Source organism: Gopherus evgoodei, chromosome 3 (assembly GCF_007399415.2).
Source record: "Gopherus evgoodei ecotype Sinaloan lineage chromosome 3, rGopEvg1_v1.p, whole genome shotgun sequence".
NCBI classification, from domain to species: Eukaryota; Metazoa; Chordata; order Testudines; family Testudinidae; genus Gopherus; species Gopherus evgoodei.
The window spans coordinates 95,526,437-95,549,388 of record NC_044324.1 but is presented as its reverse complement, the minus strand read 5'-3'; the positions used below and the strand labels follow the sequence as shown (position 1 = coordinate 95,549,388).

The window sequence follows — 22,952 nt, the reverse complement described above, 5'->3', positions numbered from 1 at the left end:
TTTGTTTTAAACCTGCTGCTTGTTAATTTCATTGGGTGACCACTGGTTTGTGTGTTATGTGAAGGGGCAAATAACACTACCCTATTCACTTTTTGCACACAATTAATGATTTTATAGACGTCCATCATATCCCTCCTTAGTCTTCTCTTTTCTAAGATGATCAGTCCCAGTCTTTTTAATCTCTCTTCCATATGGAAACTGTTCCGTATCCCCAATAATTTTTGTTGTCTTTTGTACTTTTTCCAGTTCTAATATATCTTTTTTGAGGTGAGGCAATCAAAATTGTACGAATATTCAAGGTGAGGGTGTACCATGGATTTATATATTGGCATTATATTTTCTTTCTTCTTATCTGTCATTTTCCTAATGGTTCCTACAATTCTCTTAGCTTTTTGACTACCACTGTACTTAAGTGGATCTTTTCAGAAAACTATTCACAGTGACCCCACGATCTCTTCCTTGAGTGGTAACAGCGAATTTAGACCCCACCATTTTGTATGTATAGTTGGGATTATGTTTTCCAGTGTTCATTTATCAGCATTTAATTTCATCTGCCATTTTGTTGCCCAGTAACCCAGTTTTGTGAGATCCCTTTGTAACTCTTCTCAGTTAGCTTTGGACTTAACTATCTTAAGTAATATTGTATTGTCTGCCAACTTTGCCACTTCACTGTTTATCCTTTTGTCCAGATCACTTATGAATATGTTGAACAGCATTGGTCCAAGTACAGATCATTGGGTGACCACACTATTTACCTCTCTCCACTGAGAAAACTGAACAATTGTTCCTACCCTTTTGTTTCCTATCTTTTAACCAGTTATTGATCCATGAGAGGACCTTCCCTCTCATCCATGACTGCTTACTTTGCTTAAGAGCCTTTGATGAGGGATATTTCTATAGCTAATTATAGAGCAAACCTGATAAGAGCAGTATGGTTATTTTGCCTTAATCAAAATATTGATGACTACTATACATAGCTTTGAAAGGTTTATGTGCACAATGGGGTGTGTGTGTGTTTGTGTGTGTATGAGATTGCATATTTAAAATGTGGAATTGGGGGATAATTTGAAACTCAGAGTTGCAACATCCCAGAATGGGTCGGGGAGAGATAATTTAACAATTATTTTTGACCCTTCTGTTAGCAGCAATTAACCTAATAAAAACAGACCCCCTTTTGATGCTGACAGTATGATAACCAAGTATCTCCTTCCTACTTTTTAAAATAATTTAACCATCAGAAGAACTTTAATCATTTGATTGGAATACTACTGCAGATGACACTAAACTGGGAGGAGTGATAGATACACTGGAGAGTAGGAATAGGATACAGAGGGACCTAGACAAATTAGAGGATTGGGCCAAAATAAATCTGCTTAGGTTCAACAAGGACAAGTGCAGAGTCCTGCACTTAGGACGGAAGAATCCCATGCACTGCTACAGACTAGGGACTGAATGGCTAGGCAGCAGTTCTGCAGAAAAGGACCTAGGGGTTACAATGGACGAGAAGCTGGATATGAGTAGACAGTGTGCCCTTGTTGCCAAGAAGCTAATGGCATTTTGGGCTGTATAAGTATAGGCATTGCCAGCAAATGGAGGGACATGATCATTCTCCTCTATTCTGTATTGGTGAAGCCTCATCTGGAGTACTGTGTCCAGTTTTGGGCCGCACACTACAAGAAGGATGTGAAAAAATTGGAAAGAGTCCAGAGAAGGGCAACAAAAATGATTACGGGGCTGGAGCATGTGACTTATGAGGAGAGGTTGAAGGAACTGGGATTTTTTAGTCTGCAGAAGAGGAGAAAGAGAGGGGATTTGATAGCAGCTTTCAACTACCTCAAAGGGGGTTCCAGAGAGGATGGATCTAGACTGTTCTCAGTGGTACCAGATGACAGAACAAGGAGCAATGGTCTCAAGTTTCAGTGTGGGAGGTTTAAGTTGGATATTAGGAAAAACTTTTTCACTAGGAGAGTGGTGAAGCACTGGAATGGGGTTACCTAGGGAGGTTGTGGAATTTCCTTCCTTAGAGGTTTTTAAGATCAGGCTTGACAAAGGCCTGGCTGGGATGATTTAGTTGGGGATTGGTCCTACTTTGAGCAGGGAGTTGGACTAGATGACCTCCTGAGGTTGCATCCAACCCTGATATTCTGTGATACACTCTTTTTTTCTTTAATGTTTAAGCCATTGTTAATGAAAGAATAAATTGGTTTTCAATCACTGATGCTAGGTCTGGGTATGTAACAAATGAAGTATGCAGTCTCCCCTCTGTCTTCTTCATTTTATTAAACTTGTACCAAATGTATTAATACCAAGCCACTTGACTGTTCCATTTGATTTACGAAGTTCTGAAAAGACTAATAGTCCTGATGTACTTACTACAATTCATAACTGAATTTAAAAATGCAGTGGGGAAAACATTAATCTCAAATACTATGGTGTAACTAGTTAATTGGCATCCATAATAGCCCCATAAGAAAAGAGAATGCTACTAACTGGTACTCATATCAGTATGACAAACTTTTAGATACAGTGTTGTAAATTCATTTATGCTTCATTTTAAAGGATAGCAAAATTAATGAAGGGGAAATGTTATCATTATTACTTTTATCTTCAACATTATAGCTTTGTTTAAATGATGAAATCGGCAATTATGCTGAGGTCTGATGTGGTTCTGAAGTGTGGAGGTCATCCTTTTTAGAACCATCAGAAATTCATCATTTGAAACAAGAAGTTACAGACCTGCAACTTGTGTTTGACTCTGTCTATTTAAAGGGAAAATATAGAACACTTGTAAATTTTAGATAAACTTCTCATATTGCTGAAATCTCAAATATTTCTTTAAGTAACTGTCCATTCTACTAAAAGTTGTATGGAAGGGAATTTGTAGTTATTTGGAAATCTATTCATGCTTGGGATGTTCTCTTTTTATATTGCTACCAAAGCAGAGACTGTTCTTTTGTTGTCTCTCTTTAAAATCTATTTGTAGAGTTATCTATTGTATGTTCTTTTTAAAATAAAAAAACTGGAAGTTATGCATTTCTTCCAAGTGATAGGAGATAATGTTGTCATGTGCATAATGGTAAACAGTCTGTATTAAGGGTCACTTTCTAGGTTCCCGTCCACTGGTGTATTTGGCTTTAAATGTCTAGAACTGTTGTCTGGTACATACCAAGAGTAGAGACTACAATATATTATTAAGAGGATATTCCCTTTTTCAGATGAGCTGTTTAACATGCATCTTTACATCAGTTAGAGAAGAGTTGAATGGAGTTCTATTTTAGATCCCAGGATATTTCCCCAAAATAAGGAAATAAGTGATATTTTAACCAAGATTATTTCTCTAAAACTGGAAGAGGAATATAGGTGACAGTGGTAACGTGGCTATAGCTTCTCGTCTGTTTGCTATATAAATAGCCCTCCCAAAGCAAGGTATTTGGTTTCCCATGCTTTTATTAAGGAGCTAGTGCTTAATAACTACTGTTGCCTTTGTAATCGTGCTACTGATAACAAATTCATGGATTAGGTATTCCAAAGCAGTTCATAAAGTGTGTAGAAGTGCTATTTCTGGGTCCCAGTTCTGCTGGCACAAACAGATGTGTAGCTTCTCTCAAGAAAATTAGACCAAATAGCAGCCAATGACAAGTTCACATTTTGATAACCTTCAGCTAACTTCACAGACATCCCCTTTTCTCTCCTCAATCTTTTTCCTGTCTCCTAACAAAAGAACATATTGCAGTCTCTGCCTTTTGGAGCAGTAAAGCTTGTTGTTGTTTTTTTTACTTGCAGGCCTTGTTGTTTTTGGCGTGGGGAGGTAGCATGAGCTCAGGGTACAAGAGAAGAGGGCAAAAAGTTGCACTGGTTTAAAAGCACACTTTCAGCCTACTTTAGCAGACCCCCTCTGCTGTGGCTCAGGTCTGCGTTCTGAAGTGACTTTTCTGAGGACATGTCAGAGCACTGAGACATAGCTTCCATGCCCTTCACCTGGGAGCTTGCATTTTGGGAGACTCAGACCAATTGAACTCTCTCACACTGGATTTGGAAGGACCTGTTGGTGGACTCACCTTCCTTCTTGTCTACAACATAGAATCAGGATAAGGAAGAGATGCTACCTCAGTGTTTTATACCTTTATAAATCAGGCCTTTTCTAGAATTTCGTTTCAGGGAGAGAGGAGCAAGAATTCCTGCAAAGAAGTTGTCTTAATTGCGCCTCAGCAGAGCAGATCTTCATAGGCTATCTGAGTATGACTTTATCAGAAGGGAGTTTGTATGTGAACCAGCTTTTGTTCACATTTCCTTGAACCTTCTAGGCTGCTGGCTCTTTTTAAGGTGGAGTTCAACAGATGGAATCTGAGGTGAATAGTTTTCAGAGAACATTTCAGTAAAGCAATGATGACCTTTGCTTCCTAGAATATTTTCTCTTGGGAAATGGGTGCAAATATCAATTTATTTGTCAACTCTAAGTCTTTACTCCTTAGTATTTTGTATGCTGACTATACAGCTAATATGTTTGAGGTGTTTAAGAAATTCACATTTCTTCTATGGTCATATTGCCATGGATATGATCATTAAGAAGCAATGTTCTCTTAGATGGTTTTTTGAGAGGTCAGTAGCATTTCTGCTCTTACTGCTTTTGTAACAGGGCCAAGCATTTCCTTCAGGTTCTATATTTGTAAATGCCAGATCATGATTTCCAGGGCAGCTGTCAAGTATGGACAACTAGCAGCTTGTATCTATGACATATCATAGCTTCTTGAGCTGTGGTAGCTGTCAGTTATGTAGTAACTTCTATCTTAGGCTTTCAGAGAGTATTGGAAACATTGAGTTAGGTCTTACCTCCATTGTGAGGTAAGATTAATCAAGGCTCTCTTTGCGCCTGAGAAAGAAAATATACAAGTAGACTGGCTCATTCATCAGAGAATTCACTCAGGCAATGTGTCTTGGAGAATGGCATATTCCAGTTGCAAGTGGCTTTGTGGGGCCTTATCCAAATAGATCCGTTCAATAAAAGGCACAACAGGAAAGTGGACATGTTCTCTTGCAGTGTCCAAACCATCAGACAATAACAGGATCCATTCCTGATCTCACAGTAGACCTTTTCCTAGCCAGTAGTCCTTAGTTTGTTTAGTTGGTTTGGGGCCCTGGTAGTTTCTTTTTACTTGATTGTTTCTTGTTACATTATCCCAGAGAAGCAGTTTATTTATATGGGGTTTGGGAAATAGGGCATCTTTTGCATTGTTTTTCTTTACACTTAATGGAAAATGCTGAACCAGTCCCTACCTGTTTTGCACTATAGAACTCTGACCCAGAAAGGAGAGTTCTCTTACTGCTAATTCCTTTCTGGCTCCTGGATTCCACCAACATGGATTGTGTCCAAACTGATGAGAGAGCAATGGAGGGAATAGTGTTACTCTAGATGAAAGGTGACACAATGAGAGCTGCTTACTAGCTGCTCCTCTGCCTAATCTGCATGTAAAAAGGAGTTACTCTCTGTTCTAAGTACAATCAGCATCCCAGAAAGAAATTAGCAGTAAGAATATTCTCCTATTAAAAGCAAATTCTAATCAAATATGTACCCAGTTATTTTCACCTTTGAAATCCATTTTAAAGTATCACTGCCACAGTATTTCAGAAATGGCATCTTCACTTCCTCCTCGAAAAATGACCTTGGTGTTTGGAGACCTGAATGTATCCAAATTAGAAATAGGTATGTGTTTCTTGATTTTAAAAACTGATAATGAGTGGCAATAATAACTGATAGTTACCTTGACTGAATTAGCATAGTAATTTTTTCCCTGCAAGTATTTTGGTTGCCGCTCCAAGTAAGAGAGAGAGTTATTTTAAAAATTTCACAAGAAAAATTATCATCAGATTAACTGATCTGACTGTGTGATATTTATTTTATTACAGCTCTTTAATATTAGATGGTGTTGAACCACAGAGTACCTGCGAATTGGAGGTGGATGCAGTAGCTGCTGATATTTTAAATCGATTGGATGTTGAAGGTGAATTGCTAATTATTCTGTATGTAATTCTCTTCAGGGCAGGGATTTATATTGTCATATTATTATAATGCCTAGCACAATATGGCTGAAATCCTGATTGAGGCATCTGATATACTGCATGCAATATAAATACACCTCTGCGCCGATATAATGCTGTACTCTGAAGTCAAAAAATCTTACCGTGTTATAGGTGAAACTGCATTATATCGAACTTTGATCCTCCAGAGCGCTGCTTTACCGCCTTATATCCGAATTTGTATTATATCAAGTCACGTTATATTGAAGCAGAGGTGTAATAAGGTGCTCAGGTACTCTAGTGATGGGCAGAAGTACAAAACGCTATGATAAACAAGAACTGTAAAATGGAAATTGGAGAGAGGACAAAGCAGGTGATTAGAAGATTAGCCAAGCATCGCAGGAACAACACAGAATCTCGGTAATAGGGCTCAGTAGGCTTTTTTGGCCTGTAAGAAAAGGATGTAAAATTCCAGTTATTTTGGTTCTTCTGCATCTTGTTTAATGACTGCTGAATTAACATTGGCATGGGTGCCAAAAAAAGCTATGCTTTTGTCCACACAACTAAGTAGTAAGAGACTTCAAAAGCAAGGGGTACTAGGGAATAAACAGAGGAATTATGCCAGAACTTTGCATTATACCAGTATGTCTAGGCAAGGTATGACTTGCAATGAACAGCAGCAGACTGATGTGGCAAAGGCTATTAGTGGAACAATATGCCATCGTCATAGTTATTTAAAGAATCTGTTTCTTCACCCTGACAACCTTTCCTTGATGTATTCTGGCATATTCCAGCCCAGATTGGCAGGAACCCTGGTTTGCAAGCTATATGGGAAGATGAAAAGCAGCGCCGGAGAGAGAAGAATGAATCGTCTCAGATTAGTCCATCTGATTCACAAGGTAAATGAAGTGTACAGTGATGTGCAGTTTGTCTATAGAACATTTTTATAAGAGAGGTGAATAGGATACAGAGCTGAAGTTAATGTATTAAGTTTCAGTTTTTTTGAGATTTATTGTTTTTATTTTATTGAAAGAGCATTATCCAATGTTTGTATTTTAAAATATGGAAGATCTGGTTCAAAATCATATTAATTAACAGAATATATTATACACAGCACAGGTTGCTGCCTGTGCTCTGTATAATAAAGTTAAGGTTGCCTGACACTTTCCATTATAATACCCTATATTCAGTTGCTTATAACTTTCAGACTTAAACCATTTGGACTGATGTTTTCCAGGCTATGGGTGTCTGCCTAAGACTGATTTTTCTTTTTTTGGTGAAGTTTCAGTTAAAACAGTGTAGTTATTTCTCAGAACCAGGTTAGGAGAAAAATACATTGTTTTGGTCATGTTAAAAATTAATTGCATGGGGAAAACTGTACTCTTGGAATTAATCAAGGTTGTGCAGTGAATGAGACTGTTCTCGGATGAGGCAAAAGGCAGAACTGTAGCTACTTTCTGGCAGAAGCCTTTTTCTGCACAAAAAATTAAAAATATGCACAGTTAATTGATTCTGCACATGCGCAGTGCCACAGAATGCCTCCAGAAATAATAGCTGCATTGGTTATGGTTGTACTGTCTTTCTTTGGTTTCTGAACATAATTGTAATACTCAAATTTGAACTAGTTTTAAGCAAATATATTTTTTCAAAAGATTATTAGTGAGTTGCTAATTTAAGCAATCATCCTAGCTGTCATACACAAGTCACTTTGTGTTGATAGATCAGAATAAAAGCTCAAAATAACAAACCTTTTTTTTTTTTAATAAAAAAATCTTAAAAGATCGTGGATTTGTGCCAACAACAGAGAGTGAAAAAATCTTTCAAAAGAGACTTAAGGAAATCCTCAAGCAAAATGACTTCTCTGTGTAAGTGGTTAGCCATTTCCCATGATTTATAACCTTTTGTACTAACCTGAATAGTAATTTTAAAGATTTTTTTTTTATTAAATAGAACATTGTCAGGCTCAGTGGACTACAGTAATGGATCAGAGGAGTTCTCTGCTGAGTTAACACTACATTCAGAGGTACTTTCTCCTAAAGTAGTTCCATGTTCACCAGCCAATATGGTGGAAGTACACAAAGATAAACTGAACACAGGTGAGTATTTTCAGTGACATTAATTTTAGGGACCAAGCCTTTACACATTCACATATTTAGGCCATTGGAACTTTTTGCATGAATAAATCGAGCAGGATTTGACTCTTCGTTATAGACTGCCTGAACTAAACAGTACCATTGCCTTCACTTTAGCTCCTTGTAACGCCAGTAAAGTAAACTCTTCACCAGGGGTCCTTAGGAGCCAGCTGTGCCATCTCTTTATATGCACTTGAGTCCTCTCTGTGTCAGTAGCATACCTGACTAGGGAGCTAATTTTTCTTTTTGCTACCTGAGCAGTTTAAAGAATGTGAAGCAAGTCACAAAATCTGCAGGATTTTCACCACCACAAAGACGTTTTGTGGATCAAAATGTTCATAGTTGATAGAACCACAGAAACTTTTTAGAAGTCTTTTAAAATAATTTGTAAATACTTAAATGTTTAATAGCCACAAACTGATTTTTAGAAATTGTTTTGCTATCATATTGAAACACCGATGTGTATTACTCCTTCAAGTTTTGTCTAATTTTTTAAAGAACCTAACAGGGATACTAATAAAGAGGAGGACGTGCTTATTAATGAAGAAGCTATTTTAAACATCATGGAAAATAGTCAGTGTTTTCATCCACTGTCTCAGAGACTGAATCAGACTGCAGTTTTCAGTGAGTATAACCAGGACATGAAGAATAATACATTCTTTGCTACTGGGCAACTGTTGCATTCTCTCAGTGTATTTAGATCTGTATCAAACCCAGAGGAAGGCAGACTCCTTACCCCAAGGAGTTTGCAGTTTACAAGGTTGCCTTCCATTGTCGACTTCTATAATCTCTCACCAATCCAGCTGGTTTGTAAAGATTGCTCTGCTGCTGCTGCCTCTCTAATCCAGAATGTCATTTTCCAAGTCAACCAACTAGAGGTGCTGTGAGGAGTTCCTGTTTCATATGTCTCTAAGAGGTGTGGGGATGCTTGAGGAGATTCTGGAGTTTCAAAATTTGGGTCAGAGAGAACGGGGGCCTGGCTGACCTGTTCTCTCCCTTGCCTATATTGCTCCCACTCTTCTCAGCTCTCTTCCTATGGGTGGAAAGGGATCTTGATAAATTAGAGGAATTGGAATTGAAATCAACAAGATGAAATTCAATACAGACATCTGCAAAATACTGAGCTTAAGAAAGAATCAAATGCACAGCTACAAATAATAGGGAATAACTGGATAGATCAGGGGTCGGCAACCTCTGGCACGCGGCTCGCCTGGGCTAGATGTTAGCACTGATGAAAAGGATCTGGGGGTTATAGTGGATCACAAATTGAATATGAGTAGGGCCCTACCAAGGTCAGGGTCCACTTTTGTCAATTGCATGGACATAGGATTTTAAAAATATTAAATTTCATGATTCCAGCTGCTTAAATCTGAAATTTCAAGATGTTGTACTTGTAGGGATCCTGACCCAAAAAGGAGTTTGGAAGGGTGTGTGGAGGGGTGGGTCACAAGGTTATTGTAAGCAGGGTTGTGATACTGCTACCCATAATTCTGCACTGCTGGTGGTGCTGCCTTCAAAGCTGGGCAGTTGGAGAGTGGTGGCTGCTGTCTGGGAGCCCAGCTCTGAAGACAGAACTGCCACCAGCAGCAGCGCAGAAGTAAGGATGGAATGCTATGGTATTGCCACCTTTACTTCTGTGCTGCTGCCTGCAGAACTAGGCCCTCAGTCAGCAGCCACCACTCTCTGGCCGCCCAGCTCTGAAGGCAGCAGCGCAGAAGTAAGGGTGGCATGGTATGGTATTGCCACTCTTACTTCTGTGCTGCTGCTGGTGGGATTCTGCTTTCATAGCTGGGCACCTGGCCAACAGCCGCTGCTCTCCGGTCACCAAGCTCTGAAGGCAGCGCAGAAGTAAGAGTGGTGATCCGTTACACCCTCCCCACCTAAAGTAACCTTGCGACCCCTTCCCTCCGCAACTCCCTTTTTTATTAGTCTCCTTCTTTACATCTGTATAGTATAGGGTAAAAGCACACAAAAGACCAGATTTCAGGCGCGTTTTTCATGGCCGTGAATTTTGTAGGGCCCTATGTATAACATTGGCCACAGAATTTTACCCAGTAATGTCTGCATCATTCCCATAACTTCTGATTGAACTAGAGCATGATGAAATGAGGAATATTTAACGGTTAAGTGCCCCTGTATTAGAGTCTCTAAATTGTTAATGGGAGGAGGCCAGATGTCACAGACTGTGACATGTTTTTCATGACCATGAATTTGGTAGGGCCCTAAGTATGAGTCAACAAAGTGGTGCAGCTGCAAAAAAAGACTAAGGCTATGTCTAGGCTGCAGAGTGGTGTTGCCAAAAATTATGCCACTTTAATTAAAGCGCTTTAATTAAACCATTGTTTCATGTCCACACTATGATCTTTGTGTTGGCAGAGTGTATTCACACTAGTAGCTCTTGCATCAATATAGAGAGCAGTGCATTGTGGGTAGCTATCACACTGTGCAATTGGCCGCAGGGTGCTTTTGGAAGGGTTTGCAATACCCCCTGGGGCAGGTACAGTGTCACATGATGCAGAATTCTTAATCCCATTGTTCCATGGGCATCCTATTAGATTGCCAACTGCTTTTCAACTGAAGTGGGGAGGAGTGGGTGGGGGAGCATGTGACAGAGTGTGTGGAGGGGGAGAGACTGTGTGTGTGGGTGGGGTATATGTGAGAGAATGTATATGATGGGGGAGAGTGAGCGTGTTGGCATGCTGTCTCAGCTGCTGAAAGCAACCAGTTCTGAGGCAGGGGGAGGGGGACACTGCGGACATCAGGCCCCCACCTCCCTCCTTGGCTCTGCACAGCAGTCTCACACACACACATCCCTGCCTGCCTGCTTCTGTGTTCCTAGTGCAGGAGACAACAGCATTCCACATTAATGATTTGCTCTTTGGTCCCAGGGCAGAGCAGCATGCTGAGCTGTCAGAACTTCATGAAGCTTTGAAAGGGCAGGTTACATGCCTGCAGGGCAGATGAGTTCAAAACAGTAAGCAGAGCAATCACTGTGGGCATTGTAGGATACTAGGGGAGCATCTGCACGCTCTTTGGGACAAATGGCAGAGTTTATACTGACACTTTGTCATTTTAACTTCGCTGCAAAAAGCCCTATGTCTCTTGTCAGGGTGGTTTTATTTTGTCGCCAATAGTGGCATTGCAGTGTGTACACCTCCACTGTTTTTTGCCACCAGAAGCTGCCTTTTGCCAACAAAACTCCGCAGTGTAGACAAGGCCTAATATTCTGGGCTGTATTTTCAGGAGTGTCATATCTGAGAGAGAAGGGAATTATTCCACTGTATTTGACACTAGTGAAGCTTCAGCTCAAGTACTATTTCCAGTTCTGGGTGCTGCACTTTAAGGAAGACGCAGACAAATTTGAAAGAGTTCAGAGGAGACCAGCAAATATGATGAAAAGTTTAGAAAACCTGATCTATGAGGAAAGGCTAGGGAAAAGACCTAGGTATGTATAGTCTAGAGAAAAGAAGACTGAATGGGGACCTGATAAGTCTTCAAGTATGTTAAGAGCTGTTACAGAGAGAATGATGAACAATTGTTTTCCATTTTCATTGAAGATAGTACAAGAAGCAATGGGCTTAATCTGCAGAACTTTTTAAATTATAGGGATAGTTAAGTATTTGGAATAGTTTACCAAGAGAGGTTGAAGAATCTCCATCACTGAAGGCTTTTAAGGATAGGTTAGACAAGCACCTGTCAGGTTTGATCTAGGTCAGTGATTCTCAAACTTTTCTACTGGTGACCCCTTTCACATAGCAAGCCTCTGAGTGCGACCCCCCATATAAATTAAAAACACTTCTCTATATATTTAACACCATTATTGCCACCATGCTGGAGGCAAAGTGGGGTTTGGGGTGGAGGCTGTCCTCTCACAACCCCCCCACCTAATAACCTAAAGACCCCCTCAGCCATCCCCAGTTTGAGAATCCCTGGCCTAGGTATACTTCGTCCTGCCACATTATGGAGGGCTGGACTAGATGACCTCTTGAGATTCCTTCCAGCCCTACATTTTTATGATTCTTTAGTTGAAGGCAGAGACAAAGAAGCCCAAGGATTGAGAACATTTGAATGTGAAGAGGAGTCAGTCGGAGTTGGCAGCCTGGGAACTGATTAGGCAAGAGAGATTAAGTTACTGAGGAAGAGAAGAGAGCAAAAGAAGATGGCTTCAACTGCTGCAATGAAGGGAGAGAGCCTTTTTCACCAAGTGTGAGGGGGTGGAAGGAATTGGAGAGAGAGGAGCATTGATGAGAGTGAAATTAGTAGAACCAGAGCAAGAAGGAAGAAATGTAAGGAACAGCTATAAGGCTGTCAGGATTGAAGCCTGACAGGGAGGGTGATGTAAACCAGGGAAATGGAAAATAAGGTGGCCATGAAGAGAGCCGTGTTTCTGGTGCCTCCACCAACTCCCATCACTACCTAATTAATTGATTAAAAATGGTTAGGAATTGTATTTTAAAGTTATTTTACTGAGAAGTTATAATTAAACATTCATTTACAAGTAGGATTAAAGGTAGGTAAAAATTATGTATGTGTGGGCTTTTTTTTGCAGTGGACAGTAGTTCTGATCAGGCCATGATACACCTCTTGGCTGGTTTGGAAGATGATGGGTATCAAATGGGAGGACACAGAACGTTATCTCAAAATCATTCTCTTGGAAGCAACAGAAATCTCCAGAACAGTGATGATGAAGAAAATGAACCACAGATTGAAAAGGAAGAGATGGAACTCAGTTTGCTTATGTCTCAAAGATGGGATAGCAGCAATGAAGAGCATGGGGAAAAAAGAAGGTATGTATTTGACATGGAAAACAGGCTTTTTCCTTTTTTTAAAGAAATATTTGTCCTTTTTCCCAAATACTTCATTTTCAACTCCTGTGAATATGTAACTCTAAATGAAGTGACTTAAATACTCATACACTACCTCTGGCCTACAGAAGGGACTCCCGTTAAGCACTGGGAGATCTGGTTAGATCTCAGGCTAGATATGGCTTTTAAAGTGGTGGCACTTGATAATCAGTTTTATGTGTGTGTTTTTTGTATCCAAGCTCTAATTTTGCTGTTGAGAACCTATTTTAAGGTAGCTTTTTCCTGTATCTGTGTTCCTGATCTGTCGTCCTTTCCATTATAATCAGTTTAGAGCCTTACTGTATATGTTTGACACTTGATGTACCTGGAGTGAATGTTTAGGAAATACATTTGTAAAGACTGACCTGTCAGTCCAACAATAGCACCATGTGTTCCCATTCACCTTGGGGTCAATGAGTAAATCTTACGGTGCACACTTCTTTTCTGGACCACCAGCAGTAGCAGGGGTGGGCAAACTACGGCCCATGGGCCATATCCAGCCCTCTGAACCATCCTCCCCAGCCTCCGAGCTCCTGGCCTGGGAGGCTCACCCACAGTTCCCCCTCGCCCACAGTTCCCCCTCGCCCACAGCCTCAGCTCGCTTGCTCCACCACTGGAGCAATGCTCAGGGCAACGGGGCTGTGAGCTCCTGGAGCAGCGCAGCTGCAGATTCTGCCTGACCTGGTCTCTGTGCTGCGTGGTTGTGGTGGCAGCAGTGTGACTCGGCTGTAGCTGGGCAGCACAGCTGTAGTTCCACCAGCCGCTGGTGCTACAGGTAGCGCAGTAAGGGGGTAGGGAGCAGAGGGGCTTGGATAGAGGACAGGGGAGTTTGGGGTAGTGGTCAGGGGCGGGGGAGGTGAATGTTGGTTGGGGGGGAAACTGAATGGAGAGAGGGGTCCCGGAGGGCAGTCAGGAAGGAGGGGGAGTTGGATGGAGGGGCTGGGGGCAATCAGGGGCAGGGATTCTGGGAGCAGTCAGAGGACAGGGAGAAGGGGTGGTTGGATGGGGTAGGGATCCCGGGGGGGGTGCATCAGGAATGAGAGGAGGGGTTAGTTGGAACAACAGTGGGGGTTCGGGGGCAGTCATGGACAGGAAGCGGGAGGGTGTGGATGGGGCCAGGGTCCCAGAGGGGCCATCAGGGAACAGGGGGATTGGATGGGACAGGAGTCCCGGGGTAGGGGGGGACACAGATTAGGAGGTGGGGGCCGGGCCATGACCCCCCTCCCCTAACCGGCCCGTCATACAGTTTACGAAATCTAAATCTAAAATGTCCTGCTCTTATCAGGGTTTCTTAATTTTCGTAGGTCAGTGAGCAAAAATACGCATAGAAGTTCAACTGAAGAGGAGGATTCATCTTCAGAAGAAGAAATGGAATGGAGTGGTAACAGTTTGCTTCTAGCTAATCTCTCTATACCTCAGTTAGATGGAACCGCAGAAGAAAATGGTGGTAAGTAAATGGTAAAACTACTTTAAAAATTGAGTTACTGCTTGGAACCTAAGTGGTTTCCTGATCTGTGTAATCAATCCTGATTGCTTTCAACTCCCAAGTCAGTGGGAAGGAGGTGCTCTCAACACATTGCAGGCAATGGCCCTTAAATACTGTAAGTTGGCTTATAAAATGATTATTCTGTACCTTGCGGCTCCCACCCTGTTTTTTTGTTTTGTTTTATGTTATGGTCTGAGTAAAGAGGGTTTTCTGTTAGTCTTAAAGGAGAGGGTAAAGCTCATCCAGTTACCATAGAGATTTTTCTGTTTTAAATTTTTATTATGCATACTCAATATAGAAATTACTAGTTTCATGAGACCATTTAAGTCTGCCAGGATTTCACTGTAAGTATACTGAATTTAGTAAACTTGTGAAAGAATGTAGACTCCCTATGTACTGTTTTCAATTATATACCACCCATAATTAATACAGTGCAACTCACTTTCAGCCTGCATTTCATTCAGTATATTGCATATCTATATCCTGAAATTGCATGAGTTTAAAACTGTGGAATGACAAGCAGAAACAAGTTAGCAAGGAAGAAGTTTCAGAATTCAAAAAAAAATTCTCCCGTTACCCTCATTATCTCTGCAAAAATTAAAAAAGATCTGAAATTACCTCAATTCATAGTGTGGGTAGTCTGAGTTTGATGATAAGAAAATACCTAAATATTATTTTGTACTTACTTTTAGTAATGTGATCTATATATTATCTTTATATAAGTGTATTGAACAAGGTAATGAAATATATACACACACACACACACACACATATATATATAATTCAATATACTTATATAAAGATAATATATAGATCACTTATATATTAAAAAAATACTTGGTTCTGTGGCAAAAGGATACTAATATTAAGATGAAGTATTTGCTTTATTTTTTTTCTAATTAATAGTAGTCATTTTTCTTTAATGAGAGAGACAAAGTGAGGTAATATCTTTTATTGGACCAACTTCTGCTGGTGGAAGGTACAAGCTTTCAAGATACAGGGCTCTTCTTCAGATCTGGAGAAGGAAGCAGAGTGACACAAACCTTGTATCTTCCACTAACAGAAGTTGGTCCAGTAAAAGACATTACCTCACCTGCTTGTGTTTTTCATATTCTGAGACCAACATGGTTACATCAACATTTTTTTAATGTAGTTTTGAGATACTGTATTAATTATACACCGCTGCCTCGATATAACGCCACCTGATATAACATGAATTTGGATATAACGTGGTAAAGCAGTGCTCCGGGGTGCCGGAGCTGTGCATTCCAGTGGATCAAAGCAAGTTCAATATAACACGGTTTGACCCATAACGTGGTAAGATTTTTTGGCTCCCAAGGACAGCATTATATCAAGATAGAGGTGTACTAAATGGACTACAAACTTGAAATTGCAGATTAAATTCAAATTCTACAACACCGTATTTCTTAGTCTGAAATCTAGCTGGTTAGCATGAAATTCTTATTAATTACCTCCCTTGGGTGCAAATGTTGCCCTCCTATGCATGTGCACAAATTTCTATACAATTTAATGCAGTTTGCATGTGCTCAGTAAGGCAACAATTTGATTTTTAAACATTCTTTAAAAATATACTTTCTGGAATGGTTTTGCATTTTAGAAATATATTTTAAAATAATCCATGAAGGGTGGTGATAATATGTTGTGACAGTGCCTCATTGCATTGCAAATTTGAAAATAATAGTGTACGATCTCAGGTGAGAGAGAGGTTGTATACCATGTATTTAACAGTAAATAATGACCCTTTGGCAAACTCTTCAATTATTCAGCTGATGAGCTGTCTGGGCATTCTTCTCTTGAATGCTACCCTATTGTTATCCTTTTATCTGAATAATAACCAAAAAAATCCTTCATTGGTTTTCCATGATTTATGGAAATGCATGGAGATAGAACAATAAATAATGCAAGTTGAAACAGGAGCAAAGCAAATGACTATAGCTAAATCTCAAAATCTGAAATTAAGTCTCTAGTGCTAAATTTAGTAATCCTAATAAGAACCTGATTTTCAAAGGTAGTGAGCATGTACAGCTTCCTTGACATCATTGACATTGGTAGGTCAGCATTCCTGAAAATCAGGCCACTTGCGTTTAGGTATCTATAGGTGGATTTAGAAGCCTAAATTCTGTCACTGGTTTGAAAATTTGGGATGTGTGTATACGTATAGTATTTAGGAATGACTGGCAGAATGGCTACTGAACTCATTGTTTAAATGATCTGATCTGGTATGACAACTCATTTGCATCATAGTTAAGTCTGCGAGTCTGTCCTGGAGGTCGTGGAAATCATGGATTCTGTGACTTTCCGGGACCTCCGTGATTTCTGCAGTGACCAGTGAGGCTGGCCCAGGAGCTTCCTGAACAGCTTGTGTAGCCCCTGGGCCAGCTGCACCAGCCACTGCTGGGGCAGTCTTGGGCCACCGTGCCCCTTCCCCCACAGCAGCAGCAGGCATTTGGGTGTGGTAGAGGGCTGGGGCAGGGGGTTGGGGTGCAGGAGAGGGTGAGGGCTCTGGGCAGCACTTACCTTGGGCGGCTCCCTTGAAGTGGTGACATGTCCCTTGGCTCCTATGTGTAGGCATGGCCAAGTGGGTCTGCACGCTGCCTCCATCCGCAGGCGCCGCCTCCGCAGTTCTCATTGGCTGTGACTTCCAGTAAGTTGGAGCTATGGAGCCAGCACTCGGGGCGGGGGCAGTACATGGAGCCCCCTGGCCACCCCTACACCTAGGAGCCTACCAGCCCCGCCAAACCTCCACCCCGAGTACCCGCAGTGCCCCTGGGCTGCCCTCTGCCCCAAAGCACCCAAGATTTAATCAGGGTTTATAGTACAAGTCATTGACAGGTCACAGGCTGTGAATTTTTGTTTACTGCCTATGACCTGTCCACTACTTTTACCTAAAAATACCCGTGCCTAAAATGTAGCCATAATCATTGTCATAACAAACTTGCCATAAATAAAATATTATTTGGATTTTTTATGGGAGTTCCTTTCACAGAGGTATCTTAAATAAACGGGTAATATCCTAAAATAGGGGGAATATTTTGAAATGGGGTGAGAAAAGTAAAAATAATTGCTTTTCTTCCATTCCAGACAATCCTTTGAATAATGAAAGTTCTCGAACTCACTCCTCCATAATTGCAGCAAGTAAAATGTCTGTAAAGACCTCGATGTTTCACAGAGATGCTACTACGCTTGAACCCCCATCTTCTGCTAAGATTACTTTTCAGTGTAAACACACAAGTGCCCTTTCTTCCCATGTTTTGAACAACGAAGATTTAGTAGAAGAGCTTTCACAACCAAACACTGAAGTAAGACCTGATCCTTCAGTCCATTCTTTCACAAAAGAAAGCACTTACGCTGCAAAATGTCCAACATCATTCAGCAATAGCGCCCATTCTGAAAACTCTCACAAAGAAAGTAATAAGGATATTCTTCCAGTTTCTTCATGTGAAAATAATATTTTTGACTATGAAGAAGATATTTCATCGATGAGCAGACAGATACCAAGTAGGAAGTACACCAGCATCAGAAAGGTAGAAAAGGATGATGCCTCTTTTATGCATATGAGCTGCCACATTAGTGATAGTGTGTTGAGTAAAAACTCATTCAGTTTTTCAGAGTTAAGCCTCTCCAAAAATAAAATACCCTCTGAAGCAAATGAAAAATCCAGCAGCACAGGTATAAATAGCTTTTTCCCTTCAACGGTAACAGAAAGTTGTGAACTGGTGTCTTGCTCAGGAGGGAATCGAACTGCGGGGCATTGTGTTGAAAGAAGCACTGATGAAGAAGGTAGCCTTAATAAACTTAAAATTAGGTTTGAAGAATTTCAGGAGCATAAGACAGAAAAACCAAGCCTCAGTCAACAAGCAGCACATTATATGTTTTTTCCCAGTGTGGTTCTTTCTAATTGTCTCAGCCGGCCACAAAAATTAGCTCCTGTGACGTATAAATTACAGCAGGGCAACAGACAATCCAGGTTAAAGCTGAATAAAAAGAAACTGGGTCTTGGCAATCATCAGGAGCCTGCAGGTGTCAGTGATATTGCATCCACAAAGGAAAGCTGCAATACACAAGATGATGCTTGCAGTATCATTCCTGGCAAGGACAGCGCATTACCTAGCGATTTGGTTCAAGTTCCTCATGGTGCTTTTGAAAAGAAAATGCCTACATATAATGCTAATTGTATTGACTGCCAATTTAGAGATGGATCCCTGGAAACAGAGCAGTCATTTGGATTATGTGGGAATAAATATACACTCCGAACTAAACGAAAAGTAAATTATGAGACTGAAGACAATGAATCAAGTTTTTTCATGCACAACTCAAAAATTAGCCTACCTCAGCCCATAGAAAGTGTTGAAAGTTTGGATGGGTCTCAGAAATCCCGAAAACGTAGAAAACTCTCTAAAAAACTGCCACCTGTTATTATCAAATACATTATCATTAATAGATTTAGAGGCAGAAAAAATATGCTTGTTAAAATAGGAAAAATAGACTCTAGTGAGGAACAAGTGATACTTACAGAAGAAAAGATGAACCTATATAAAAAGCTTGCACCTTTAAAGGACTTTTGGCCAAACGTTCCTGACTCCCCTGCAACCAAATATCCTATTTATCCATTAACACCAAAGAAAAGCCACAGAAGGAAAGCAAAACATAAGTCAGCTAAGAAAAAAGTTGGAAAACCACAAAAAGCAAGTAGTAAAAATATTAAAAGAACTTTATCTTTCAGAAAAAGAACTCATGCAATCCTTTCTCCCCCTTCACCCTCTTATAATGCTGAAGCTGAAGACTGTGACTATCATTATAGTGACGTTATGTCTAAATTAGGTTTTCTCTCTGAGAGAAGCATAAGTCCAGTAAATGCATCTCCCCCTCGCTGCTGGTCTCCCACTGATCCAAAAGCAGAAGAAATTATAAATGGACTAGACAAAGAAGCTTTACTTATTAAGGGTCCTAACATGTACATCAGCAAGACTGTTAATTCCATTGTAGGAAAAAATAGTCGAGCAAAACCTCAGGTTAAGACATGTAAAAAGAAATTTGCTACTGTATCTACTAAGAAAAGGAATAAGATTAATCAGACTAATAAAACAGCAAATGATGGAAAGAAGAAACCTAGGACAAAACCGAGACAAAAAATAGCTGAAAAAATATCAAGAAAACATATGACAGTTAAAGATGAAAAAGGAAATATTTGTTCTGCTGCAGAAGTTAAATTTGTGCTGAAACATCAAGATCTGCCTGAAATTACTCATAACTTTGGCAGCTCACAACCATTTCTTACTCAGAAAGATGTTCCTCTGACTGGCTATTCAACAGGACATCTACCATCAACACAGCTCCCCTCAACAGCTGACGTACAAGGAAATTCATCTTGCTATTTTCATTCATTGCTGGAAACTGATAAGTCTGTGGGTTTACAAGGTTTGTCGACTCCAAGAGAAAATCTTCATTCATCTGTCATTTCTGCTCCTGTGATACCTGGAAGGGAAATAACAAAAATAAACTCCCAAAGGTCTAAGAGTCAAAATGCTGTGTTTCGAATGAAGGAATCTAGTTTGATTCAAAATAATATATTTGACCCATCTAACCACTCATCTCAGGTAACACATAATGTATGTATCTCTAAAGATAAAACAGCTACAAAGACAAAAGAGATTATAAATTCACAGAATAGATACTTGTCATCAGTTGGAAAATTAAATGAAACTCATAGCTTTCTAGATACAATGAAGACAGATCAGTTGCATACCACTAATTTTTTGCATTGTAAAGACAGTAATCAGCAGCAGATTGTGTGCTTACCAGAAGCATCAAAACATGCTGATCCTTATTCTTCTATACTTAAATCATCTGAGGAAGGCCATGGATCTCTTCAGTTGCCTAAGAACTGTTTTGTAACTTCTTTAAGGAGTCCAGTGAAACAGCTAAGATGGGAGCAAAAACAGAGAGGATTTATTTTTGATATGTCTCATTTTAAACCTGAAAGAATAAAACATCGATCTTTGTCAGAAACCATCTCGCAAACAAAAACTATCTCCCAGTGTGAAAACAGGACTGTAATGACCCCATCAGCATTCAGTGAAGGACAGTCTGGATTAGCTGTTCTAAAAGAGTTACTACAAAAGAGACAACAAAAAGCACAACATGCAGGTATTTTGCAAGAGCCGTTATCAGTTTCACCTCACATAAACAAAAGTATTTCTTGCTCTCCTGAACAGCATAAAGCAGGTAAAAGATCACAGTCAGTCACATCACCAAGAGAGTCTCGCACTCCCAGAAATACAAAACCTAAAGAAAAAACACCCAAACCTTTAAAAGTGGCTTCATCAAACCAGCATAACACTAATCAGATTGACCATTTTATATCTGATGACAGCCCCATCTTTTTTTCAGACCCAGGCTTTGAAAGCTGTTACTCACTTGAAGACAGCCTGTCACCAGACCATAATTACAATTTTGATATTAATACCATAGGGCAGACTGGATTTTGTAGTTTGTACTCTGCAAGTCAGTTTGTCCCAGCAGATCAAAGTCTGCCACAGAAGTTTTTGAGTGATGCAGTTCAGGATCTTTTTCCTGGACAAACAGCAGAAAATGAACTTTTCAGTCATAATAACCAAAAATCTGAGGAAGAAAAACATCACTCTTCAGACCCAAGTACATGGATAACATCTGGTGCTCTAAGTCCTGAACTATTTGAGAGAACCTCTCTGGATAACAATGAGAACCATCGCCATGGTCAGTGGAGAAACAATGTTCATCCTTCAGCATCTCGAACTAGCTCATCAGTAGATATTTTCTGTACGCAACAGGCAGGGGACTATGTAAATGAGAAATTCAAGTTGAATAGAAATCCAGTAAATAAAGAAGTATTTCTTAGCCTTCCACAGTCAAGCTGTTCAGACTTCATTCAAAGCTGCACTAGAAAAGAAACCACTTTTGAACCATGTCAGCCACTTGGTTCAATTAATACCTCTTTTACTTCTGTATTGTCTTCTCCGGATGGTGAGCTCATGGATGCAGCTTCTGAGGATTTAGAGTTGTATGTTTCAAGAAATAATGAAGGATTAACTCCAACTCCAGATAGTTCACCTAGATCAACCAGTTCTCCCTCACAGTCAAAGAATGGAAGTTTTACGCCTCGTACTGCTCACATTCTTAAACCTCTCATGTCCCCACCAAGTCGTGAAGAAATCATGGCAACTTTGCTAGATCATGACCTTGCGGAAACAATTTACCAAGAACCATTTTGCAGCAATCCGTCTGATGCACCAGAAAAGCCAAGGTAATTTGTCTGTACACTTTTATTACAAGGCATATCTATATGTATGTATATTCGTAATTATGTTAAATCTAATTACTTGTATTCCTAAAGCTAATTTTAGCTATATATAGGAATTTTTCACTCTCAGGTGTAAAAGATTTGGAGTGATAAACATAAATTCCAAGGCTTTTGTTTTAACTCTGTAATTAAATAAAATAATTATCCTTCCCTTTCCATTATCCGCTTTAATGCCACGTGACAATTTTGCTGTCCCAATTTTGATGATCAAAGGAGGAATGAGCTGGTACCTTCTCCTTTGGTGAAGGAAGACATCTGCCCATGTGACTTGCTGTAGAACAGGGATAGTCAATTATTTTTGTAAGGTCCAAATTTCTTGGTCAAGGTATAGTCAAGGTCCAGACTCCAGAGAAACATTTTTCACACCACAATAGCAATAATGATAATAAGTAAATAAAGAGTTTGTAGTCAATTCAAAAGTATCTTGTGGTCCGTATTTGGCCCGCAGTCCACCTGTTGTCCATTTCTGCTCTAGAGATTACAGCTATCAGGACTCTTCCTGGATTTCATCTTGAGGACTGCCTGTAATTCTGACAAGTGCATAGATATCCCATACCTACAACTGTTGACTGTGCTATGATGTGTGCAAGTAGTGAAACTGGTTGTATGTTCACAGTGTACTAAGGGATGGTTCCTCACAATGCTGAAGCTGTACATATGTTACCTTTACTAATTCTGTACTAAATGTACTAACAGTTGCTTCTTCCAGAAATTCATTGGCATTTTACATCAGGATCAGAAAACTTAGTGGTCCTTCAGCTGTGATTCTTTAACCAAATGGGATTTCTGCTTCCTTCCTGGAACTTCATCATGTTTTAATATTTTGTACCTCAAAACACCAAGCTACTGTCTTTGCAAATATATTATTACCAACAGTTAAAATTTAATTTTGTTTTAGTGTGAAAAATGGCTTTTCCAGTAGTTTAAAATACTGTACTGAACTACTCTCCATGATGTTAGAGACTCTGGTTTGTTCCCACATGCTTGAACTAATAGGAGTTGAGAGCTGTGTGGAGGTGGCATGCTCTGTCTCTCAGGGAAAAGTTATTTCCTTTAGTGATTTCTCTTGCTGATTCAGGAGTGTGTTTGAGAGAGGCTGGATAGAACTACGTCAC

The 22,952-nt window shown here is 40.0% G+C and overlaps 1 protein-coding gene across 1 annotated transcript in view; it reads left to right on the top strand.

Moving 5' to 3' along the window:
• Positions 1-22,952, top strand: part of REV3L (REV3 like, DNA directed polymerase zeta catalytic subunit) — a 249,830-nt gene that overhangs the window by 156,020 nt on the left and 70,858 nt on the right. Inside the window, exons 6-13 of the mRNA XM_030556132.1 lie at positions 5,905-5,999; positions 6,810-6,914; positions 7,796-7,880; positions 7,966-8,111; positions 8,646-8,771; positions 12,697-12,934; positions 14,296-14,438; positions 17,580-21,780. Of these exons, the coding sequence (XP_030411992.1) occupies positions 5,905-5,999; positions 6,810-6,914; positions 7,796-7,880; positions 7,966-8,111; positions 8,646-8,771; positions 12,697-12,934; positions 14,296-14,438; positions 17,580-21,780 (5,139 nt within the window). The remainder of the gene's footprint in view (positions 1-5,904; positions 6,000-6,809; positions 6,915-7,795; positions 7,881-7,965; positions 8,112-8,645; positions 8,772-12,696; positions 12,935-14,295; positions 14,439-17,579; positions 21,781-22,952) is intronic.